Source organism: Hemitrygon akajei, chromosome 13 (assembly GCF_048418815.1).
Source record: "Hemitrygon akajei chromosome 13, sHemAka1.3, whole genome shotgun sequence".
NCBI lineage: Eukaryota > Metazoa > Chordata > Chondrichthyes > Myliobatiformes > Dasyatidae > Hemitrygon > Hemitrygon akajei.
In genome coordinates this window covers 76175275-76201915 of record NC_133136.1, presented here as the reverse complement: position 1 = coordinate 76201915, position 26641 = coordinate 76175275, and the positions used below count along the sequence as shown (strand labels likewise).

General features: G+C 38.4%; 1 protein-coding gene across 3 annotated transcripts in view; it reads right to left on the bottom strand.

The window, feature by feature from the left end:
- The window catches only part of ppargc1a (peroxisome proliferator-activated receptor gamma, coactivator 1 alpha), a 563573-nt gene that overhangs the window by 107129 nt on the left and 429803 nt on the right, over window positions 1-26641 (bottom strand). For 2 of the 3 annotated variants that reach the window (XM_073064905.1, XM_073064906.1), the window contains exon 2: window positions 6723-6902. In XM_073064905.1, the coding sequence (XP_072921006.1) occupies window positions 6723-6902 (180 nt within the window). Of the gene's footprint in view, window positions 1-6722; window positions 6903-11356; window positions 11543-26641 lie in introns of those variants that run through there. The other variant, XM_073064907.1, reaches the window with a different exon arrangement.

Genomic DNA, 26641 nt, shown 5'->3' with positions numbered 1-26641 from the left:
TATGGACTTCTTCTGCAAGGTGACTCTGCTCATCAACACTATTTACTGTGCATGGCCCACCCTTGCTTGCCTTGCCAAAATGCATCATCTTACGAGGGGTACAAGATCTAGCTTACTAAACTGCATTATAAATGGTGTGTTGCCAGCAATTTGAGTATTCCCAGGGGTAAGGTGCACTGTTGATCACAGTTTAGCAGTTTGTAGAGAATATAAAATAATCTTCTGGATATGGATAATGCTTTTGATGAAGTATGGAAGCAGCATTTTGCTGTCACAGAATTCTAGGGCAATGAAAACTCAATAAGATAGCAGTGACCTGTCACACTGCAGCAGGATATTTGTCTTTTTTGTTATATATTGTTAGTAATGGCTGATGTTAGCAACTCCCTCCTGATGCTAGACCAGCCAATATTACTCTATTAAGATAAAATTCAGTTGAGTTCCTGAGTACTGCACGTGATAGACAGTCAGTTTTGGAGTTGGGCTGCAGCATAAGGCATATCTCAGTGACATATAATTTGTAAAGTAAATCTATCTGAAGCACTTTGCTGGATAACTGGACATTTTTAAACTCCAGTCTGTATAATCCACTGAAACTGCACCAGGAGATGGATGTAACCCATTGTCGAGGCTTCAGGCAAGTTGCCAACCTGCCTTCAAGTGAGAACCCAATATCCTTCAGTTTGAAATAGACTTGTGAGGGGTAAATAATAAATACCCAGCAAATGGGCAAAGACAGATGACTTAGAAGTTGCCACTGGCATAAAACAAGAGAAAGTGAAAACCAAAACAGAAGAATGATGCATACAAATCCCGTTACTAAAGCTTCCAAGTTATTTACATTCAGCTTTGCCTTTTCCCTTGCAAAGCACATTTTAGGCATATCAAAAGCAGACCCCTGTTTATCTTCACATGAAGCAATGAAGGGTCCAGCAGAGTTTAGGGAAATGGGTGCTCATGAGGTCATTATACTGAGCTCTCTTGTTCAAGCTGTGGAAAAATAATGGCTGACAGAAATATCACTGAGAGCTCAGCTACCTGCACTTCTTGGATCTCAGCAATAGAATTGTATAGCACAGTACAGGCTCTTCAAGCTACAATGTTGTGCTGACCTTTTAACAAACTCTAAGATCAATCTAATCCTTCCCACCTACATAACCCTCTATCATCCATGTGCCTATCTAAGAGTTTATTAAATGTCCTTAACGCATCTTCCCCTAACACCACTCCTGGCAGGGCATTTCATGCACTCACCACTTTCTATGTTAAAAAAAAATACCCCTGACATCTCCCCTATACTTCCAATCATCTTAGAAGTATGTACCTCATATTAGACATTTCCACCCTAGGAATAAGTCAATGGCTATCCATTTGATCTATGCTGCTTATCATCTTGTACAAATCACCTCTCATCCTTCCCTTCAGAGAGAAAAAGCTCTAGTACTCTCAACCTATCCTCATAAGACAATCCCATTAATTTTCTACTACCTACACACTAACTTATTCCACTACAGTGCAAAGCCAAGAATGGGGAATCAAATTAACAAATTGTTGCTCATATGTTAAGCCATTGTGCCTGGTTTGTCCCTGCAGAAACCACACAATCCTAGCTTAGCCTAGTTGGTTGCTTGTTGGTGAGATGTGTTTCTATTCAAAATATGCTCCAGGATTTACTCAATGCCATATCCTTTATCCAGAGACTCACACACCTGCTTTTTGGATGAAGATTCAAGTTAAGGTCCTGTTTATACAATCTTGATCTTTCTCACACACCTTTGCTGCTAAGAGCAGGAACTTCCCTGAACAGATATTCCTCCTCAAGTAGTACCACCAAAAACACTAAGTGTTCAACTTTTACCAAGCTCTACTTCATATCACTCCTGAATCTTAGTCTGCATTTCACATAGTTCTCTTATGTGAGTGGTCATCATCAACAATGCTGGTGCTTGGGAATATTAGGAAAGCAGACATGAAGATCTCCTGCTGGCACTTCTCCTGGGACTGATAAATATTTCATTTCCCAGGGGATCACCAAGGAAGAGCTGCCTCAATTGCTTGCTCTTCTAAGCCATATTATCAGCCTGAGTGGTTTTGGTAGTGACTTCAGTTTGGATTGGTTTGCTCAAAACTTTCCATGATCAGTGGGCATGACAGGGACACAATTTGTTTCATAAACAATGAGAACAAAACTATCATTTAAATCTAATGTAAGTGTACAGCCTTAATTGCTGGGTCACTTACTCCATTGCATGCATCCTCCTTCTAAGGAAGGGGAGCAGTGTATGAATATTTTATTCTGTGTCTCCGGGCTCATTTCCAATGTCATTCTACTGACCTAGACAACATGGAAAATAACTTTAAAACAATTAATTTGTTGTTAAGTCTTCTAAGAAGCTGGAAGTAATACTTACCTCCAACGATATTGCTCCATATGTGGTCTTTTCATCATACGAGAAAGATAGTAATGAAAAGGGAACAAAATACAGGTTTGTACAAAATGTAATAACCTTGCTTTTCTAAATTATTTTCTTGAAACAGAAGATGAAACAAGTAGTTGGAGCTCATAAGGTTAAACATATTGAGTTAAAGTGAAGAACTAACATCATGTAATATTACTAAGAAGCTGTATGAACTATTATACATAATTCCCTTAAAGGATTGGAAGATTTGTTTTCTATATAATTTTTGAACAAATTATTTATGTTGCAGCTTAAATTGTGCACTTTTAGAGCTTTTGCAGATTTTATTTTTTTAAATTTGTGGCAGACTTTGTCAATCTATTTCAAGCAGAGACCAGCTCCTGCATTGTGTTACTCGACCATATGACTCATGCTGCAGTATACTCTACCATATGATTCATACTGCAGTGACAGTGTGCTTTCTTTCACAGTACCTAAGAAAATAGTACACATTACATATGGAGAGCTTGAATTTTACAATTTTTAAAATTGAAAAGAAAAGATCTCTGATGGCCTACTAGGAAACATTGTCTTTTTTTTTACAAATAAATCTTCTTACTGATAAAAAATAAAAACCACCCAGGAATTTATACTTCCATTAATTTTCATTTGAGAATACTCTGCATGCCTTTCAAAATGTGCATCTAGACTATTAAATAATCTGACTTGTTAATGGGATGTCCTGGTCAATGGAATGATTCTGGTGATATGGTAGACATTGCCAACAACACTCTGAACCAAAATTAAAAATGAACAATTTGAATTCCTATATTACATGCTTCTTTAAAAAATAATCCTGTGCATTTATTTCAAAGTATGCAATTATTTTGCATTTTCTTTGTAGCCTTGTATTCTATTTCATATCTTAACTGTACCATTTAGAAAAATAATCTTCTTGATTTTGGTTTATATTTTAAACTAATTTTAATTCTACGTCCTTTCACATTAAGCACTATGTACCTAATATGAACTGAATTTACCAAATTTTCAAGGCTCCTCTTTGCAAGGCTGCAAATTCCTATAGCCGAAATTACATGCTTACCAGATGTAAGACACCCATAATGCAACATGGAAGCTTACTTTACAACTCCATTGTATAGCTCAGACTGAATGTCAGATTATAGTCAAATTTATTTGTACTCATGAAAGATTTTAAGTAATTCACACTCAGTTTAAACATACCAAAGTTACCAAACAACAAACAACCTTGCAACAACCTTTTATTAATCATCTAATAGCTTACAACGGAATTCAGATTTTTACACTCACTAACATAACTAAGACAGCTCTAAATTCAGTATTGCATCTAGACTGACAGCATACATGGTTAATTTTGCATGTATTAATTTAAATGGAAATTTTTAAGGAAATAAAGGCAAAAGTCTGATATTATTCAGGTCAGCTGTAGGAACCATTTATGCATCCAACTGAATCCATTCCAGTTAACTGTTTAATCCCTTAAAACTTCAGAGTTAGCTATTCATTCTTTGTTAATTACAAAGCATCCTTTTTATATGTACATTTAGAAGATGCTTATCCAGGAGATTTGGAAAACTAAGTGTAAAACATCATCTCTTGAAGGCACTGAATGGCCCACCGGTACTGGCAGCCTTTCAGAGTTTAGACAAAAGGACTAGTCTGCACTGTGATTAGTCAGTGAATATCACTAGACAGCCTTACTGTGAATGTATCACACACAAATCTAATCCTTTCCTAGTGTGACAAATATAGATGCAATATGTGTGCTCATGTGACACACAGATAAAATCCAACAGACGTTTATAAAGTGAAAGGAAGTGACAACTCAGATAAATTTTTACCTCCACAATCCAGAAATTTAGAGCAATAAAAGCAGCTCATCTGCAAACACAGTTTGAAATGCAGACCAGGATAGGAACTGAAAGAAAATCCACTGATAACACATACAAAATGCTTGAGGAACTGAGCAACTCAAGCAGCATCTCTGGAGGGGAATAAACAGTCAGCGCTTCAGGCTGAGACCCTTCATTGGTTTATCGAAATGAGCAGGACCATCTGATATTCTATAACTTTATGTGCTTAAAGTTCTTGTAATACAGTGAAATTTTATGTGAGAAAATTGTCAAAATGCTTGATAAATGTGTTTGGCTTGAAGCATTTACATTGTTGTCAAGCTTCTGTACTGGATGGCTTGGTATCAGATAAGACCCAATGTGGAAAACTGAAATTTTACACTTTGGGAGGCACAATTGAAAGTGGGTACTAGATCTATTATCATTCTTTTCAGAGTTCTGACCCTCTCTCTTTAGGTTTATCACTGAGCTCTTCACAGTGACTCTTCACAGTCACATCACCTCCTTCAACTTATTTCTGCCTTCCTTACAGTTACTATTCTCTTCCTTGAAGACAAGATCTTTATACCGCTGAGCTTCACAACATCTGCAAGGCTTGAAATTTGTGCCCTGTATACCCAAGTGCAAGTTTTGTCAAGGCCAGGTGTTAAGGCCTAGCTGGCTGTCAGATTTATTTTTCAGCATGTTTCGAGAGCTGCTGTGGCCTCACCTTTGTGATGGAATTACATAGTAGAATGCCTATGAACAACAAACCTTGGAATGGGGGGAGCAGCACAAGATCAACCTGAACTTCCTTCAGTCATAAACATGAGCTGTTTGCCGCCATCCTCATACCTTGGACCAAGCACAACTCCAGGACAAATTCTACCCAAAGGTCTTTGAGCACTAGATGATGTATAGATTCTGACTGGTTGGGACTGCCCAACCAAATAGGGACTGGTGATCACAATAGGTCAGAACCTATATATTAATGTTTACTGTGGAACTGCTTCAATTTTTTAAAAATCTTTTTGTTGAGAAGCCTGGAGCAGTACTTACCAGAGTGACTGTACAATGTATTACAGTAACAGATCATGCTTTGAATAGGCTCTTGAACCCCAGTCTACTTCTGGAGGCATTTGTACCACCTTTTTCAAAGCTTTACCAAAATGGCAAGTTTCCAAGTATTGACAGTAACAGAATAGTAAACACTTCCTTGTCATTTTCAATTTTCCAACTCCTCATTACTGTCTAACGGAAAGGGGGATGTGGGAGCATGTGTAAGTGACAACCTGCCTACACAGTGTTACTAGGAAATAAAGGGATGGATTGAAGCAATATTAACCTGCGCTGGAGAAGTCAGATGTGGTTTAGAGGCCCTGCCACAAAAGCCATACACAGCAGGCAAAGCTGGGGCTGGGATTTTGCCATATAAAACACAAATAAATAATTCATAACATTGAACTAAAATAAAGTAATTTTTTAAGAAGTAATACAACTTATCCCTTACCATCCTGTATCTCAACAATTGTCACTGAATACTGGGGTCTCAGATCCTGTAATCAGTTTTGACCTGTGATCCAGGTGACGATTCCTCATTATGCGATGGTGGAATCCCAGAGAGATTGGGCATTGCAGTCAGACTGAATTAACTTATTTTCGATTAACATTTTCAACCTTTGTGAATAGAATCATTGTCACAGACTCCCATACAGCACAAAAATGAGCCATTTGGCCCTCCAAATCCACATGAACCATTGATTACCTATTTATCCTAATCCCATATCATACTCCCCACATTCTCATTAACCCTGCTCAAATTTCTTACCTACAAAGTAGGAGTAATTTGCTGTGGTCATTGAAAACTATCAACCTGTCTATTTGGGGTCGTGAGAGGTAACCTGAAGAGCCAGAAGAAACCCATGTGGTTATGTGAACAATATGCAGACTCCACAAATACATCACCAAAAGTCAGAATCAGTTCTGAGCTACTGGTGCTGTGAGGCAGCTGCACCACTGTGTACCAATCATTTTTAATTTAATTGTAATTAATTAATTTATTTCAAAACCATAATATACAGTAAGTGGTGTTGAAAGACAATTTATAATCCACTTGAGTAATTAATCATACCACACACATTCTTCATGAATTATCAGGTCAGCTCGTTCTTGAGTTATTGATCAATTTGCTTTCATACCAACATATCCTCTCTGCTTTTTCAACAATACATGTCAAATTAATAAAACAGAAATTGCATCTGAGTTGTTTCAAACTAAATATGGAATATTAGTTTTCATGGAACTTAGTGAGTTTAGGAAGTCTACTCTTATTTTCAACATCTTTTGCAAGTCTTTTGAGAAAAATCTTGTTTAAGGAGTAATGTGTTCAGCAGATTGTTTTGAAAACAAACCTTTGATTTTGGTGTATGCTACAGGTATTTCAGCCGCTTACCTCAAAGAGATCAGATGATTCAGAGCCATACTGATTGGAAATAATTTCTGATTGGTCACTGTACCACTTGAGTCCACCCAGAAAGTTTTCTGTGTCCAAGTCATTCACATCGAGCTCAGAAAGATCTAGTTCAGGGAGATCTGAACAAAGAGGCTGATCTTCACCAACTAAGGCAGCACACTGTAGAGAAAATAGAACACACTTTCAGAAGCTTGATTTCACTGACAAATATTGCACTAATAATTCATTATAACAACAATTTCACCAAGGATTTTCAGTACCTTGACCAACAATGTTTTGCCTAATACTACTTGGTAGACAACTTTTAACAGGAATCCAAGACAGATGTGTATTATTCCTCTTTTAATCTTTTCTGCTTTATTTTCTAGATAATCACCTTTGAATTATAAAAAAAAACTTTCAAAGCAAAGCTGTTTTTTTAACCACTTAGTTGTTCAAAGGTGTGCTGTTTTCAGTGCAAGACAGCTTTGGTAATTGGTTAAAAGAATCAGCAAAAAGGTACATTGGCAAGCAGAAGGAATGGTGAACCTCATGCTTCTACCAAAGAACAAATAAGGTTCCTATCATATCATCTGTCTGTTCTGAATTTCTTGGTACTGCACCAAATTTGTCAAATAAGTAGCAGTTAAAACAGTGCAACCTAATTCTAAACAAATATTTTTGGTTGCAACAATTTTGCGAACTTCCAACTAGATTAAAAACAACTTATTTAAAATAGTTTGCTACTTGCATATGCTGCAAAAAGAGGTCAACAAAATTGGTATTCAGAATTACACTCTTCTTGTCCAGAAAACCATCAAAGTGATGCATCTCCAGCAATTAAAAGGCAAAATACTTTTATCGTTTGCTTTTCTTTCAGCCTGATGAATTGATAGTACAAGTTAGGTTTTAAATGCTGACTGAGGTTAGGAAATTAACTTTGGGAAATTGGGAGGAGAATTGCTGGCAGCAATTCATGCATATCTCATTGCTATACCTATGCATTGCACTAACTAGGCTGCTGCTTCTGAAATGCTTTTATTAAATTTCTCCTATACGGAGTAATGAGCAAAATCATTGCACTACTGGTAAAATATTTTAAAATGAGGTTTTAGTTTATTTAATTATCTGCATTTAGTTGTTTATCGTCTATTATCAAGTATCTATTTAGCTTGGTCCCAAATATTTTTTTTTTAAATAACCTTGAATTGGTTCATCTGTTTCCTGATGAAGGGTCTTGGCCCAAAACGTTGACTGTCCACTTTCCTCCATAGACTGTGCCTAACTTGCTGAGTCCCTCCAGCATCATAGTGGTTACTGTAACACTATTACAACACCAGCGACCTGGATTCAATTCCCACCTCTGTCTGCAAGGAGTTTGTATGTTCTCCCCATTCTTCCAGGTGCTCCGGTTCCCTCCCACATTCCAAAGACATACAGGTTACTAAGTTAATTGGTCACATCGGTATAATTGGGTAGCACAGGCTCATTGGCCTAGAAGGGCCTGTTACCATACTGTATCTCTTGTTTTAAATTGTGCATTTTGCTCAAGATTTCCAGCATCTACAGAATACCTTGTGTTTAACCTTGGACTGAATTAGGCTGTAATGAGTCTGCTATCCAGAACCATCACTTATGGTCTCTGCACAACAGGGCTGGACGTAGAGGGGTTATATCATTACTCACTTGCACCCCTACATCCTGCAGTATGATCTGACTGATCAACCTGGTGAGGAGGCATCACCTCTAAATTAGTCCCGACAAAAAAAAGCAAAGCTGAGCATGGAAGTTTGTCATTTACCAAAGCTGTCAGTTTTTAAATGTTTCTGAACTGCTGTTCATAACAATGAAAACTAAAGCAAGTAGGTAAGTAAGAATAAAATTATTAAACATCATTAAAATGACACAGAACAGTTGGAAATAACTAAAAACACCATCTAAAGCAAGGTCTTATTCTGGCTTCTGCCCCTTCAGTCCTTGTGTAAGTTCTCGACCTGAAATGTTGACTGTTAATTTCCCTCCATAGCTGCTTCCTGACTTGCTGAATTCTTCCAGCATTTTGTGTGTGAAAGTGTAGCAAAATTAATTTTTAAAAGTTTATACAGTCATTTGCCTTCTAATCTGCGGTTTTAGAATTCTGCATGAAAATCAACAGGATCTCAGATCCCTTGCCAAGTCTAACCTGGCATGGGATCTTAGTGGTGGTTCCTCAATATAATGCTAGGGAATCCCTGCGAGACTGTGTTCCACTTTAGGACTTAATGCATAGTCCAGTGGCAGGACAAGCGAAAAGGCTCCTCTCCTGCAGGTCCCAAACTTTCAGATTCATTTCTATTTACATGTACAACGAAACATACAGTGAAATGCAATGTTTACGTTAACAACCAACACAACCTAAGGATATGCTGGGGGCAATCCACAAATATCGCCACAAGTTCCGGCACCAATATTTCATGCCCACATGCTCAGCAGAACAACACAGAACACAACAAACAACAGAAAAAAAAAACAACAGATAAGCAAGCCCTGTTCCTCCCTCTCTATACACACACCCACCCACATATACAGTCTTCCAATCCCAGGACAGGCCACTTCAGCCTCCAGCTTTGGTGGACTCGCAGATTTGCAGGCATTGGGATTTGACTTCCTAGTGGACTCGCAAACTCAGGACTCTGGCCACTAGGCCTTCATTTCTAGACTTTCGATTAACCTTCAGGCTTCAGTCTTTGGTATCAACCCTAGGACTTGCCGATTACAATGATGAAGACCCCAAACTCCATTATAAACTGCTATCCACAGGCAGCTGAACTGATCCTATGTGTCTTAGAATTTGTCTTTAGATGATAGTTTCTGATCAAATATCATACAAAGATGCAATCTTATTTATTTCCTGATTATTATTCAGTTTCCAACTTTATTGTATTTAATGTTTAAAATCACTGAATATTGAGGTTCATAAAGTGCAGAACACTTAATTTCAGTCCTTTCAAAAACACTGACTACTGTCCACAATCCACTGCACCCCAACCATAACTAATGCAATTGAATCGCCACTTTAATTTGTCACAATAAGCGGATTTCTACAGAAACCATTTATTCTTAAGATGTGTCTTCTCAGCATAAATCAGGAAGTTTGAGATGAAAAGACATCATAGCTATAAATGGCTATAACATTTACAATTATGAGATCATTTCCATGGCCTGATCCCTTTCTAACTAAAACTCTGGAATGCACAGAATAGCTTTGGTTTTATAACACAGATCATAGAGTGATCAAGATTGCTCGTTATACAACATAGTTACCTTTGCCCCTAATGAATTTCAAGGGCAATAGAGCAAAACTTTCCACAATGTGAGTTTATACTGTAACTCCATTATAAAATTCAAAGTATATATACCATAGTACACTCTCATATTTAATTAATATTTTCCCAAAAAGGACATCAATACATTATTGGTGAGGTTACAAAATATACTCCTGATCAATCAAACTTAATCCTCCTCATTCACCCACAGATCTAATGCATGACAGAAGTAACACAATTTGCAAGGATTGAAAAAAACAACTGCTGAACTCCTTTCTTTGACCAAACCAATCAGCTATTTATAAACAAATAAAACCTCAGAGGCATCCAGATAACAGCAGATATTCCTAGCTCTTCTTTAAAGGTGGTGCAAGATTTACATAGTATATGCAGTTGGTGAGCATAACATCAACAATATGCAATAACACAAATGACTTCACACTCCTGTAAAAATATAAAAGGACCTAAAAGTACTCGGACGCAAAAGGTGAACATCCTAGGTGAACAGTCTAGAAAAGAAGTCACATCTTCAGCTTCAGGGAAGATTACATTAATTCTAAAACTGTGTATCAAGATTTTTGCAAAAGTTAACCTCAATCTTCTTTCTCAATAAACATTTCTGGATTTGAATATGAACACGTAAAACCGCCTTCACAGAGCTATAAACCAAAGAGCAGCTGTGAACCTGTCTGCTTTTTTTCATGAATTGTTCTCATGCAGGTGATACAGACTTGATATATTGGTGCCTATTTTTATACCACCAGCAGCAGCCTTTTCTTACAAACGTTCTGGAGCAGTCACATTCCTGCTGTGGATAGTCTCAGGAAGTTACTCTTGCTTCATGCATTTAGATACTTAGTTTACTTGAACACATTGTTTTCATGGTACACTTCCAGCAAATTACCAAATGACAGTGGGATTTTAGTTAATGTCTGAACATCTCTTCAGAAATGAACAGTAAAGTAAAAGAAGTCTGTCACTTTTCACAGCATTGGAAATCACATGACATGTGACTGCATTCCAAATGAAGGAGGCAGATAAACATGAGATGGAATTTCTATCCCGCTTAAAATACTTCAGAGAAGTTTTAAAAGTTTTAAATTGAGTTCATAAAACAAGTTCAGAAAAGTTAGTTCATCTCTTGAAAAATATTAAAAGCAGCATTCTTCTTGCCTGTGACGCTGCCTCAAATCATTTACTACCAGAACAAGTTCAGGACAGTTGAGGTTTAGGTGAGTACACTTAGGTAGAATTCCCTGGACAATTCAAAGTTAAGTTTCATTCCTACTCATTCTCGTGCAAAGATCATTGAATCATGCTACTGCTCACCTCTGTTTCACTCCACTCAGAGTCTTGGTTGTACCTGTCCCACTCCATTCAGCTTGTGGCTTAAAATTTCAATAAATCCACGTACATATGCACACACATTCAGAAGCACACACATTCAGCAGGCACACGTGTGGGTGCTAGCCCCTTACAAAGATTGAACTGAATGCACCTGACTTACTACTACACTAAAGCTACTGTTCAGTGTCACATGACAAGGTTATTAAAAGTAGCTATGCTGTCAGTCAGAAGTACTGTTCCATGATAAAACCAATGACGTTTTCAGAAGGTGGAGCTACTAAGTACAGTCAATCTTTAAACTACTCAACCTTTGAATCTGCAGTACCATGCAGTGATTAAACCCTTCATTTTGAGCCACACCTTCATAAGAGTTTTACCAGCTAGAGAAATTAAATCATAAAGTAGTCTTTACTATATTTTATTGAAATGTATCATAGCACTTCAGATAAATACCAGGAATATGGTTATAAATAGTTTTATTTGTTTTGTTAAAAATTTACTTCATAAAACAACATTGCAGGGATCAAATAATAATTTATGCTTCTAATTTGTATCTCTTTCCTACTTTGAATTAAGCCATGACATGCAATGAACTTTCCAGGAAATTCAAGGATTTTGTACAAAAATGAATAAAATAAAAGAGCATTCACTTTTCTCTATTAAGTGGATATAATAAATAAGATTGCCATTAATTCATGAAGATCACCTAACCATGTACTTTACCAAAATATACACACCTCATAAGAACATAACAAAAGCACACACCTCATCTGTGTTGATAGTCAAAACAGAAAAGCAATACAACATTATACTTTAGTGAAATTGGCAGAGATTTAAAACATCACATTTTCTTGCAAAAACACTACTTGAGTCATAGTATAACTATCACATGCATCATTCAGTGGCAGAATATACATTCAGTGGCCATCTTATTAGGTACCTCCTGTACTTAACAGTGGCCACTGAGTGTAAGTTCATGATCTTTTGCTGCTCTAGCCCAGCCACTTCAAAGTTCAACATGTCACACATTCAGAGATGCTCTTCTGCACACCACTGTTGTAAAACATGGATATTTCAGCTTGAACCAGTCTGGCCATTCTTGTCTCACAAAACTGCCACTCACTGGATGGTTTTTGTTCTTACACCATTCTCTGTAAACTCTAGAGACTGTTGTGTGTGAAAATCCCAGGGGATCAGCAGTTTCTGAGCAACTCAAACCACCCCATCTGGCACCAACAGTCATTCCACGGTCAACGTCACTGAAAACACATTTCTTCACTCATTCTGATGTTTGGTCTGAACAACAACTGTACCCCTCAACCATGAATGCAGGTTTTTATGCTTTGAGTTGTTGCCGAATGACTGGTTGATTAGATATTTGCATGAACGAGCAGGTGTACCTATTAAAGTAGCCACTGATTGGAGCGTCTAGTTTTCAGTCTTACACTTACTCAATTGTTGATGTCAGTCTAAATATCAAGCTAAGAACTACAGGTGGAGGCTACTTATTCACAAGACAGAAAACTGGCTGATGTCATCTTTATTAAGCAAGCATAAAATAGAAGCCTATGTGTCCAAAATGAAATTTGCTGTCTGCCACAATGGCAATGAATGCATCCTGTCCTGATATTCTTTCCCTCTTCCAAATGCAGTTTCACCACCCCACCTTAACACCCCTCCCTTAGTATCTTTCCTAACTTGGAGGTACAAATCTGAATTAACTTTCTTAGCCAGAATGAACACAAAGGGTCAAGTGGCTTCATTCTAGGCTGTGAACTTCTATACTTGCATGATACTGATTGTCACTTCTAACAAAAAGATTATGCATTCTGTATATTCTTTGAAGGGTGCAATATGATTCTGGTCACAATTTTTACATTTAAAATAGCACACTGGAATGCAACACCGGAACACTGAGCTTCATCAATCACACTTATTGAATGCTTGTTATTCTCATCCACAAAGGTTCCTGCTATCTTCATGAGTAGCATAAATTCCCACATATCAATAATTGCACCTGGAATTTACAGCTGGCAATACACTTGATCAAAACTAAAATCTACTTTGCTAGAAAGTAGCCCACCTTTGCCTAAATTATCTCATTTAAATTAAGCACAACATCTATAATAAATTGGTGCAAGCCTAACCTTTCCAGGGACAATCTATTGCTTTCACTGGAAATAAAGACATAAATAGGAATAATTGTTTAAAGAAAAGAAACAAAAATTGAGTTGCCGAATCAGAATCAGATTTATTGTCACTGATACAAGTCATGAAATTTATTGTTTTCAGATAGGTGTAATATCAAATGTTTACAATATAATTATGAAAATACGTTCAGAGGCCTTTTATAAGATTAAGAATAATTGGGAAAGAGAACTTAACGTTACCATCCCTATTGAGAATTGGGATAAAATTCTTCAACTAGTTAATTCATCCTCTATATATTTTAAACATTCATTGATACAGTTTAAAGTTGTGCACAGGGCTCATATGTCCAAGGATAAATTAGCTCGTTTTTATTCCCACATAAATCCTATATGTGACAGATGTCATTCTGAGATAGCTTCTCTAACTCATATGTTTTGGTCATGTCCATCCTTGGAAAAATATTGGAAAGACATTTTTGATATTATTTCCACGGTGCTGAATATTGATTTACAACCTCATCCTATTACTGCAATCTTTGGTTTACCAATGATGAAGTCAATTCATTTATCTCCCTTTGGTTGTCAGATGATTGCATTCCTGACATTAATGGCCAAAAAATCTATTTTGTTGAATTGGAAAGAAATTAATACCCCTACCACATTTCATTGGTTTTCTCAAATGATGTTATGTTTTAAATTTGGAAAAAATTATAAGTGTTATATATGACCCTTCTATTAAATTTGAAAAGACTTGGAAGCCATTCATTCAATATTTTCACATGATGTAATTTGACCCTGTTCCAATCCTATCTTTTCTTCTGGTTCTGATTTTATATATGTAGAGAGGATCAGAGTTGGTGACACTGATGATTTTTGTCTTTACTTAGACACTATAAACAGCCCTTTTTTTTCTTTTCTTTTCTTTTTTTTCTATTAGTTAGTGGTTAGTTTGTTAGATTAGTTCTTGTTTTTTGGGGTAATATTTTTTTCTTTTTCTTCTTTTTCTGTTTTTTTATATTGTTATACCTAGTTTTTTTGTCTTGTCTATATTATATTTGTATCATGTATGATTTGGGAAGACTTAACTATATTGTACTTATTGTTTACGTATTATTATTATTATATTATATTATATTATTATTACTTATGCTTATTCTTCACACAGAGAGTGGTGAATCTGTGGAATTCTCTGCAACAGGAAACAGTTGAGGCCGGTTCATTGGCTATATTTAAGAGGAAGTTAGATATGGCCCTTGTGGCTAAAGGGATCAGGGGGTATGGAGAGAAAGCAGGTACAGGGTTCTGAGTTGGATGATCAGCCATGATCATACTGAATGGCGGTGCAGGCTCGAAGGGCCAAATGGCCTACTCCTGCACCTATTTTCTATGTTTCTATCCTTTTGTGCTTATTTTAATTTTGTAATTTTGTAATCCCAATAATTATGTATCAATCTTATCACGTTGATATTAATAAAAAGATTGAAAAAGAAAAAAAAGAAATTCATTGTTTTGTGGCAGCAGTACAGTGCAGCCAATTACAAATTACAAAATCTTACAATAAAAATAAATAAATATTGCGAAAGAGAAATAGTGTGGTAGTGTTCATGAATTCATGGACTGTTTAGAAATCTGATGGCAGAGGGGAAGAAGCTGTTCCTAAAACATTGAGTGTAGGTCTTGGTTTTATACCTCCTGCCATGTCCTGGGTGGTGAGGGCCCTTAATAATGGATACCACCTTCTTGAGGCACTGTCTGTTAGAGATGTCCTCAGTGGTGGGGAGGCTTGGCCCGTGAAGGAGCTGGCTAAGTTTACAACCCTCTGTAACCTCTTTTGATCCTCTATAGCCCTTGACATCAAAGCAGCATTTGACTGAGTATGGGATATAGGTGCCCTAGCTAAAATGGAGTCAATGGGAATTAGGGGGAAAATCTTCCGCTAGTTGAAATCATATCTAATACAAAGGAAGACGTTTCCTCAGGACACCACTGCAGGAGTTCGTCAGGGAAGTGTCCTAGGACCAACCATCTTCAACAGCTTCATCAATGACCTTCCTTCTGTCATAAGGTCAGAAATGGGGATGTTCGCAGATGACTGCACAATGTTCTGCACCATTTGTGACTCCTCAGATAGTGAAACAATTCATAACAATGTGCAGCAGGACCTGGACGATATCCAGGCTTGGGCTGACAAATGGGAAGTAACATTCGAGCCATTCAAGTGCCAGGCAATGGCCATCTCCAATAAGAGAGGCTCTAACCATCATCCCTTGACATTCAGTGGCATCGCATTCACTGAATCCCCTACTATCAACATCCTGGGGGTTACCATTGCCAGTAATCTGAACTGGTCTAGCCATATAAACACCGTGGCTACTAGAACAGATCAAAGGCTAAGAATCTTGCAGTGAGTAACTCACCTTCTGACTCCCCAGACCTGTCCGCCATCTACAAGGCTCAGGTCAGGAGTGTAATTGAATACTCGCCACTCACCTGAATGAGTGCAGCTCCATCAACACTCAAGAAACTTGACATCGTGCAGAACAAGGCAGCCCACTAGATTGGTACCCCTTCCACAAGCATCCAATCCCTCCAACGTCAATGAACAATTGCAGCAGTGGGTATTATCTACAAGATGCACTGCAACAGCACACCGAAGTACCTAAGGCAACACCTTCCAGACCATAACCACGATCATCTAGAAGGACAAGAACAACAGATCCCTGGGAACACCACCACTTGGAAATCCTACTCCAATTCACTCACCATCCTGACTTGGAAACATATCACCATCCCAACTTTGCCGCTGTGTCAAAATCATGGAATTCTTTCCCTAACAGCACTGTGGGTGTACCTACACCTCAGGGACTGCAGTGGTTCAAGAAGGCAGCTCATCACCACCTTCTCAAGGGCAACTAGGGATGGGCAGTAAATGCTGGCTTAGCTGTCGATACTCACATCCCGTAAATGAATAAATAAAAAACAATATTGTTGCTACCATACCAGAAAATAATGCAACCAGTGAGAATGCTGTCCATAGACATCTGTAGAAACCTGCTAGGATCTTTGGTTACATACCAAGTCTCTTCAAACTCTAATAAAAGTCTAGCCATTGGTGTGCCTTTGTCATGATTGCATCAATATGGTGGGCCCAGGATAGATCCTCTGAGATGTTGATACCCAGGAACTTGAAATTGCTCACCCTTTTTGCCAGACCCCTCATTGGGGACGCACACGTGCGTATGTGTGTATGTTCTCCTGACTTCCTCTCTTGAAACCTATAATTAATTTCTTGATCCTGTTGATGATGAGTGCATAGTTGTTACAACTCCAACTGACCAACCGATATTTTTCACTCCTGTACACCTCCTTATTGCCATCTGACACTTTGCCAACAACAGTGGTGTCAGCAGTGAATTTATAGATGTTGTTTGAGCTGTGCTTAGTCACACAGTCATGAGAGTAACAGAGTAGAGCAGTAGTCTAAGTGCATATCCTTGAGATGCACCTGTGTTGATTCTCAGCAAGGCAAAGATGTTTTCACCAATTTGTATTGACAGAGGGAGATACAAGAGACCAAAGATTTGAAACTTGTTAATTAGTACTGACTGGATCATGGTGTGGAATGTTGAGCAGTAATTGATAAACAGCAGTCTTACGTAGGTATTGCTATTGTCCAGGTGACCTAAAGCCCAATGAAATTGCTTCCACCGTTGACTTATTGTTGCGGTTGGCAAACTGCAGCGGGTTGAAGTCCTTACTCAGGCAGGAATTAGCTCTAGCTATCACCAACCTCTCACAGTATTTCATCACAGTAGATTCAGTGCTACTGGGTGATGGTCACTGAGACAACTCACTCACGTTTTGTTTGGCACCAGTCATACTGGTGCCTTTCTGAAGCAGATGGGAACCTACGACTGCAACAGTAAGAGGTTTGGAGATATCCTAGAGCACTCCAACCAGTTGGCTGGCACAGGTTCTCAATACCTTGCCAGGGCCCAAGGCCTTGAGAGGGTTCACCCACTTGAAGGATGTTCTGACATCAGCCTCTGAGACTGATTACCAGGTCACTAAATACCATGGGGATTTACACAGTATCTGGTAACATTCTATTTATTCTGATTCCTCTGCAGTTGATACAATATTAGTCACAATTTTTACATTTAAGATAAACAAATTAATACCTGCATAAAAAAGCACAGAGCAATTCAGTTCAGGTACTTAAACATCTGTTCATGAGTTTCAACAATCACAAGTTTAACTTTCATTGATATCTCTCTGGTATATGATCATAATTATGTAGTTTTTACACTACTGATTTTTATGCTAAATCGATCATATCATGGGACCGAAGACATAAAACAAAGTTTATTCTACTCCTCACACACAAACTGCTGGAGGAATACATCAAATTAGGCAGCATCACTGGAGGTGAATAAACAGTTGACATTAGCAGTCAGTCAGGATGGAAAGGAAGGTGGTAGAAGCCAAGATAAGAGGTTGGAGTGAGGGAAAGGAATACAAGCTGGCAGGAGGTGGGTGAGACCAGGTGATGTGGAAGCTGTGTTGGTGGGTGAATGAGGGGGGGATGAAGTAAGAAGCTGGGAGGAGATAGGTGGATGAGGTAAACTGCTGAATAAGGAATCTAATGGGAGAGGACTGTGGATCACAGAAGAATGGGTAACCGAATGAAATCAATAATGTCAGCACAAATGCACGATGCAGCACCAACGCAGTTGTCAGGGTAGCAGAGGGAAAGCTGGGTGGCTTGGAACATGAACTGTTCTACATAGCCAAAAAAAGGAAGGAACAGGTAAGGCCTATTGGGCTTGGAGAAAGTGGGAGGAGTTGAAAGAGGAATTGTTGAGAGTAAGGCCCAGTCTCCACCAGATGGAGGGGAGCTGGTTAGGTCCATTTTCAAGAAAGAAGCTTTAAGACCTTTTTGATGGGTGATGGAAGTATATAGGGACTGGATATCCAAAGTGAAAAAACACGACCCAGACCAGCGAAATGAAAATATTGAAGGGACAGACAGCATATGACTTGTCACAGATGTAGGTTGGAAGAGACTACATCAAGTGGGACAAAATAAAGTTGATGTACGCAGACACAAGTTCAGTGGGGCAATCAGAAACAATGGGCATACTGGACAGTGAGGTCTGTGGATCTTGGGTAGGAGATAGAAATGAGAAGGTTGGATACTGGAACTATGAGTTGCTCAAGATTTCCAGCATCTGCAGAATCTCTTGTGTTTACAATTTTAATCCTCTGGGATTATATGGTAGGTAGAGAGTTCCAAGTAGAACCAGATGTTTGTCAGCACTTCTTGACTTACAATGGAAGGCATTCCATTGGTGGAGTTACTGAAGATATCCATAAAGTATTGGAAAGCAAGCTGGTTCAACTACATAGTGCAAAAATAATTATACTTCTCATGATAAAACCAATGATATATTAATTCTAAGTTTATTGAAAGTGGTGCCTGGTGAGAGATTATACAACATTTGTTTCGTGAATATTCAGTGTAGATTTATGTAGCACCCATTAGCCAGATTGGATTTGCTATGTTTTTTGTGGAGCTGGAGCTAGATCCCAAGAACTCTAGAGACTGAGATATATAAATACTCAGTAACAAAGCATAAAGATGATGGATCCTGCAGATGCTGGAAATCTTGAGAAACACAGTTGGACTGAAGGGCCTGTTTCTGTACTGTATTACTCTTTGACTCTAAGTGAAAATAGGTGGCCTGGGCATGCAGATTTGCATCTTGTGGTCAGAACTGATACAAACACAGTTCAGTTTCTGATGGTTGTCAGGAGAGGAAGGAACAGAATGTGAAGGTTATTTGGGGGGCCAAAATAATAGACTTTACCCTTCCCCAGTATTTCAATGGAGGAAATTACTGCCCAGGTACCATTGGATTTTAGACAATTTCATGAAAATGGAAAGGTCACGAGAAGTGGTCCTGAGGAAGAACTGGCTGTCATCAACGTACATAGAACAGGGCAGGACAGCGATAGACCTTTTGACCCACAACCATGTGCTCAACTAATTAAACAGCTAATTAAACTAATCCTTTCTGCCTACTGTGTCAATATCCCTCCATTCTCTGCACATTCATTTCTCTAGAATGTTTGCCTCCATCAGTGCCTTTAAGTCCTCCACTACTTTCTCTGTAAAAAAAATGCCCCGCACATCTCCTTTGAACATTACCCCTCTCTCCTTAAATGCATGCCCTCCAGTTTTAGACATTTCAGCCCAGGGAAAAAGGCATTACTCTGTCTATGCCTCTCATTAACTTTCACCCAGCTTCCCTCAGCCTCTGGCTCCAGAGAAAACAACCCAAGTTTGTCTAACCTCTCCTTATACCACATGCCCTCTAATCCAGACAACATCATGGTAGACCTCTTCTGCACCCTCTCCAAAGCCTCCACAATCTTCCTCTTATGGGGTGACCAGAAATGTGTAGCCACTTTGACTCCAAAATTCTTGTGTACATCAATGCTGTTAAGGGTCCTGGCATTAACTGTGTGCAGAATCGTTAAATATGATCTCCAAACATGCAGCACTTCACATTTGGCCAGATTAAATTATCCTTTACATTCCTCCCCTAAAATCTGCAACTGATCTCTATCCCATTATATGCTTTGGCAACTTTCTACACTATCCACAATGCCACCAAATTTACTACACATTTATCCATGTTTTTATCCAAGTGATTTATATAATCACTTATAAAAATACAACAGAGATCCCACGAGTCATGGACTTCCAGCCAGAACATTCCATTGACCACTGCCATGTCATCTATGTACAAGCCAGTTCTGAATCCAAATGGCTAAGTCACTGTGCAAGGGAAGATAAGAAGTCATTGAAGATGACTCCTTACCGACATTTAATCAGATAAGAATCAATCTAGAGAAATGTACTTCTGCACAGTTGGACATCAGCAGATGGCCAAATAAGGAGAATGGAGTGATCAATCATGTTAAAAGCTGCAGATAGGTCAAATGAGACGGTGAGATTTTCAGGAAAGGCTGTGATAATGGTGACCTTGAGATGCGATGGATTGATATGGGGAATAAATCTGACCTTTTACCATTGAGTTGCTGGACTGGGATACATTTATTGTTTTGGCAGGGTTTCATAGTCTACTATGCTGAGGAAACCAATTTTCAGCATTGTTTGATAGGTGTTTAGTAGTTTACTTTCATAACCTGAACCATTCTGCTATTTTACTTTTGCCCTTGTTTTGTTGTAAAAATTCCTTTCAAAACATAAAGTCTACTAAATGTGGATGTACAAGTGAACTGAAGCTAATTTCCTTTATGCCAATTTGCAGATTGCATGATAAGGCTATTTAACTGATTTAAATTACACTCAGGACAAAGGTCGGTATCACAGACCTGAAAATAATGAACCTTGAAGGAATGCAAAACAAGCAGAAGCTGTTAACGCTTAACAATTATTACTAAAGTTACTAAACTTTTCCATTGTTCAGTGCTGCAATAAATATTGACCACTTGCTCTCTATACTGGCTTTTTATATGAAAAAAGATAGATTCACCTTAAATAATGGTATCTTGCCCTATTTCTTTTTGATCCTCATTCTCTGGTATTTTTTCAAATTTACACTGATTCTGTCATCATTTTACATAAACTTGTGCCTCAGAAAACAAATCAGCATGAAAAGCAAGAGAAGGATTTATAAACACTTTCAGTTCTGTAGTATCCCATTGTGCATCATTTTCCGGATCCCATTTTCCATGCTGGTAAAGCTCATGAAACCAGATGGAACATTTATAATGCTTTGAAATAGATATTCTTTTGTCAATATTAAAGAATTACAACTTTTGTTCACATAAGTAGATAATCAAGACCAAATGAAATCGCCCACCACCTCATTTTCTCCCTTTATCAGCTCCATCCTTTATTCCACTCATCCTTTGTCTCATTGCTTATGTTCTTCTTTATTCTATAATTCCCTCTTTCCTTATTCTTCCTTTCTTTCTGCCTTTTCTAGTCTTTTCTATTCTCTGTACCTTTTCCTTTTTAGTGCTTTATCTCTCTCATACTCCACTACTGAATTCTGCCCTCTGTGAACTTTGTAGTACCGTAATCGTGAATGTATTAATCTATATAAATCATGATGCATGGGATGTAATTACCTAATCACATCTAATTAAGTTCTCCCTTTGAAGCTCCTTGTGTCCAATAGTTATGTTAGTTAGAATCTAACAAAGCTCACAGCTCTGTTAATAGCACAGCCCCAAATACATAAAAGTAGTAGAGATCATTCTGGGGTTTCTAAAGAAACACAAGAGAGGCAGAGACTTTGCTCCTTGATTTGCACATCTAGATCAATTAAGATAGCTTTTCCAGTTTAAGGGTATCAGCAGTTAGGTTACTTGAAGGTTGTAACTTTCATTTTAAAGACCTTGACAAACTTTCTATTGTTTACTTCCTTTAAAAACACACTGCCAAAAGTTACACAGAAAGGCATTACTGCTTTATTTTTGTATTATATCATTATAAGTTAAACTGATTCAAAGCTCTTTCTCTTAATGAAAGCATTTTAGCAACTGTATGCTATAAATGAACTGAGACTCTATTTAACTTCTTACTATTCTAGGAAAATTTGAAATAGTAATTCAAAGCGAGGCAGGTTCCCATGACTGTATGGCAATGACAGCAGTAATACTATACTTGTCAGTCTGTCGTCATAACAAGATTGACTACAGACGCCACAAGACCCCATCGTTACCCTCAGCTTTTGCTAGTTCTCCCAGCTGTCCCTCCATTGTCACTCTTCCAAGTATTGCACTGCATGATTTATATTGCAGTGAACTAGGGCTGGATGTTCTGCTCGAGATTACGTTCACTACTACTTTGTTTTGGACTTGCTTTACGAGTACCTCATAAAGTCGGTCAAATAACTTGCTTTTTCTTATTGAGGGCTGTAATTACTATAGCTTGGCTAGAACAGGTTAATTGGGGTTAACACTGAGGTATCAATTTACATAGGCTCAGCAGTGAAAATAAAGACATTTGTTTTGTCACTAAGCTATTAACGACTATCTTATAACATACCTCTCCTCACTTAGCTGGTTGAATTCAATAGGGCAGGCCTGAGGCATGGTGGTGACTACGATTTTAAGATTTGAAAGGAACACCTAACATGTTTAGCTCTCATTTCACCCCGAAGTTGTTACTGTGCTCCTGCTGGCACCCTCACTTTTTTGACATGCATAAGCTAGCAGCGTATGTAAAACCAAGACCTGCCATCAGCAAAGCAAAATATGATTGCCTACTAATTACAGTAAGCTCGTGTTGCTTGACTAATGTACCCGATGACAGTTTTATTAAGGTTGCAGGTTTAAGGTTTCAAATTCTTGTTTAGGATTTATCTTTTTATAAAATTGTTCCTAAAGCTTTACGCATTTTCATATATATGTCATAAAATCATATGGTGCTAAAACAGTCCCATCAGCCCCCCCAGGTCCTTACTAACCATCAATCAACCATTCACACTAAATTCAACATTAATTTCTTCTTTTATTCTCCTCACATTCTCAACTCCCTGTAAGATTCTACTGTACACCTACACCTTCAGAGCAATTTACAGCGGCCAATTAACCTACCAAAGCACATATCATAGAGAAAATAAAGCACGCAGAGGAATTCCATGTGGGTCAGGGGGTCCTGGCAGACAGTGCCAGAGGTCAGGGTACGACCCAGGTTTCTGGCACAGTGAAGCCTCGTGATATATCATTTGCATTTAATAATTAAAGAAGAATATAGGTGGATAAGATGATGAGAGGCATTGATTCTGTGCATAGTCAGAGGCTTTTTCCCAGGGCTGAGATGGCTAACACGAGAGGGCACAGTTTTAACGTGCATGGAAGTAGGTACAGAGGGGACGTCAGGGGTAAGTTTTTTTACGCAGAGAGTGGTGAGTGTGTGGAATGGGCTACCGGCGACGGTAGTGCAGGCAGAAACGATAAGGTCTTTTAAGCGACTCCTTGATAGGCACATGGAGCTTAGAAAAATAGAGGGTTACGGGTAACCCTAGGTAATTTCTAAAATAAGTACATATTTGGCACAGCTTTGTGGGCTGAAGGGCCTGTATTGTGCTGTAGGTTTTCTCTGTTAAGAAGACATGTGGGATAGGCGATGTTAGGGTGCTAGAATAAAATTGTTCAGTGGTGAAGGTGGAAGTGGCTTTGGTGTGAAGAAAAGAGGGCAATTTTAAGTGTGTAATTTCCTTCAACCAACAGCTTTGCAATAAACCCCTGAAACAACTGATCAGCATTATCAAATAAATAGAATGCTGTTTCCATATGTAGTCGCAGCAGAAGTGCAAACCTTTTTATGCTTTTCCCTATCACATTGCATCTTAGCATAGTTAACGGCATTCTTTATGGAAAGTGGGAAAATGATGCTGATAATGAAGTGAGTGGGCACATCACAAATAAAATGGGTATTTAAAAGTTATCTCTGCTATAGTCATCTCCAACTGAGAAACACTGCATGGAGCAAGAGTGCATCTGACCATCACTTCAGAATAAAAAAGCTTTGACAGAAAGCCCCAGTACTGTGTCTTTCATGTTAAAATAAATCATCTGTTACACACACTACAAGCAAACCTCTGTGGAACTGAGTCAGCTTTTCTGTGATCCAATGGTTGTGCTACAACTCATGAAAAATTCCTTTCATATCACAAGATTGGCTGCTTACAGTATGCAGTTCCATAGGATGTTAAACAAAAGCACATCAACAGATCAATTGATACAAAAATTTAGATTCTAATCTAAATCAGAAAGATATGGACAACTAAAAGGTAATAGTCTATAAATTCTAATAAAATCAGAAAAAATTTAAAACACGTTTTGAAAAGTGGTTACAACATGATGGTTTTAGTTTTCTGATTTAAAATATATATTAATGATTTTACTTTTTCCAAGGTGTAAATGTCCCATGTAATTAAATCCTTATGCAGCCCAAATTAATCATATCTGCTGTATAAGACCATAAGATTCATGTATTTTCTTGCGTAACGATGTGTGTGTTTTTTCTCTCTCTCGCTATTTTGAAAGTATGTTATGCATCTTGGTCCCAGAGGAACACTGACTCGTTCAACTGTATCCATGTATGGTCTGAATAATAATTAAAACTGATTTGATTTGACATAGAAACAGAATTAGGCCATTTGGCCCATCAAGTCTACTCTGTCAATTCATCATGGCTGATCCGTTTTCCTTCTCAGCCCTAATCTCCAGCCTTCTCTCTTCACGCTCTGACGAATGAAGACTGTTATCAACCTCTGCCTTAAATATACCTAATGACTTGGCCTCCACAGCCATCTGTGGAAACAAATTTCACAGATTCACCACTTTCTGGCTTAAGAAATTCCTCCTCATTTCCATTCAAAAAGAATGCCGCTCTTTACTGAAACTGGACCCTTTGGTCTTAGGCTCCCCCGCCATAAGAAACATCCTCTCCACATCCACTCTATCGAGGACTTTCAACATTCGTAAGGTCATCCCTCATCCTTCTGAATTCAAGTGAGTAGAGAGAGGCACACGGCCATCAAACACTCCTCATACAACAAGCCTTTCATTTTTGTGAACGTCCTTTGAACCCTCTCCGATGTCAGTGCATCCTTTCTTGGATTAAGGATCCAACACTGCTCACAATTCTCCAAGTGAGGCCACATTAGTGCCTTATAAAGCTTCAACATTACATCCTTGCTTTTATATTCTAGTCCTGTTGAAATGAATGCTAACATGTGAGCTAATGTGTGGGTTATAGGTCATATATCAATTTTAGAGACAGCCGAAATTGTTATGTGGGAACATTTAATAAACAAGCACAGATTTACTGATTTTTTGTCTCTTAACTCAATCAAAAAACTAATAATATGTTAATCAGAGAAGTGTACTGCTGGTGATGTTCATTACGTAAAGTCAGAATTGATTAATTTTACTAAATATTAATTCACTAAATATCTGGAACAAAATTTAATATGTATTCAAATCCTGTAGACAAAAGCAAACCAGACAAGCTCAAAGAACAAAAAAAACATACCACTTCATTCTCATTCAATGCTCAGCCCTGAATTTCATGGCAGGAACTTCTAAAGTCTGATCTTTCCAACTGTGATGATGAAAAGGTATTGGCTAAAAAAACTGAATTCTGCTGCAGACTTTCACCACCTCAGCACATGACCTGAAATTCCTCATCCATGTTTACATGTTTACCATTTACAAACACTCATGAGGCTGTGAAGCCAGATACCCTCTCTAAAATCAACAAAAGAAGATAGAAACATAGAAAACCTACAGCACAATACAGGCCCTTCGACCCACAAAGCTGTGCTGAACATATCCTTACCTTAGAAATTAACTAGGGATACCCATAGCCCTCTATTTTTCTAAGCTCCATGTACCTAGCCAGGAGTCTCTTAAGAGACCCTATCATTTCCGCCTCCACCACCAATGCCGGCAGCCGATTCCACGTATCCACCACTCTCTGCATAAAAAACTTACCCCGACATCTCCTCTGCACCTACTTCCAAGCACCTTAAAACTGTGCCTCTCGTGCTAGCCATTTCAGCCCTGGGAAAAAGCCTCTGACTATCCACTCGATCAATGCCTCTCATCATCTTGTACACCTCTATCAGGTCACCTCTCATCCTCCATTGCTCCAAGGAGAAAAGGCCAAGTTCACTCAACCTATTTTCATAAGGCATGCTCCCCAATCCAGGCAACATCCGTGTAAATCTCCTCTGCACCCTTTCTATGGTTTCCACATCCTTCCTGTAGTGAGGTGACCAGAACTGAGCACAGAACTCCAAGTGGGGTCTGACCAGGGTCCTATAGAGCTGCAACATTCCCTCTCAGCTTAGATGAAGGCCAATGCATCCTACACCTTCTTAACCACAGAGACAACCTGCACAGCAGCTTTGAGTGTCCTATGAACTCATCCCCAAGATCCCTCTGATCCTCCACACTGCCAAGAGTCTTACCATTAATACTATACTCTGCCATCACATTTGACCTACCAAAATGAACCACCTCACATTTATCTGGGTTGAACTCCATCTGCCACTTCTCAGCC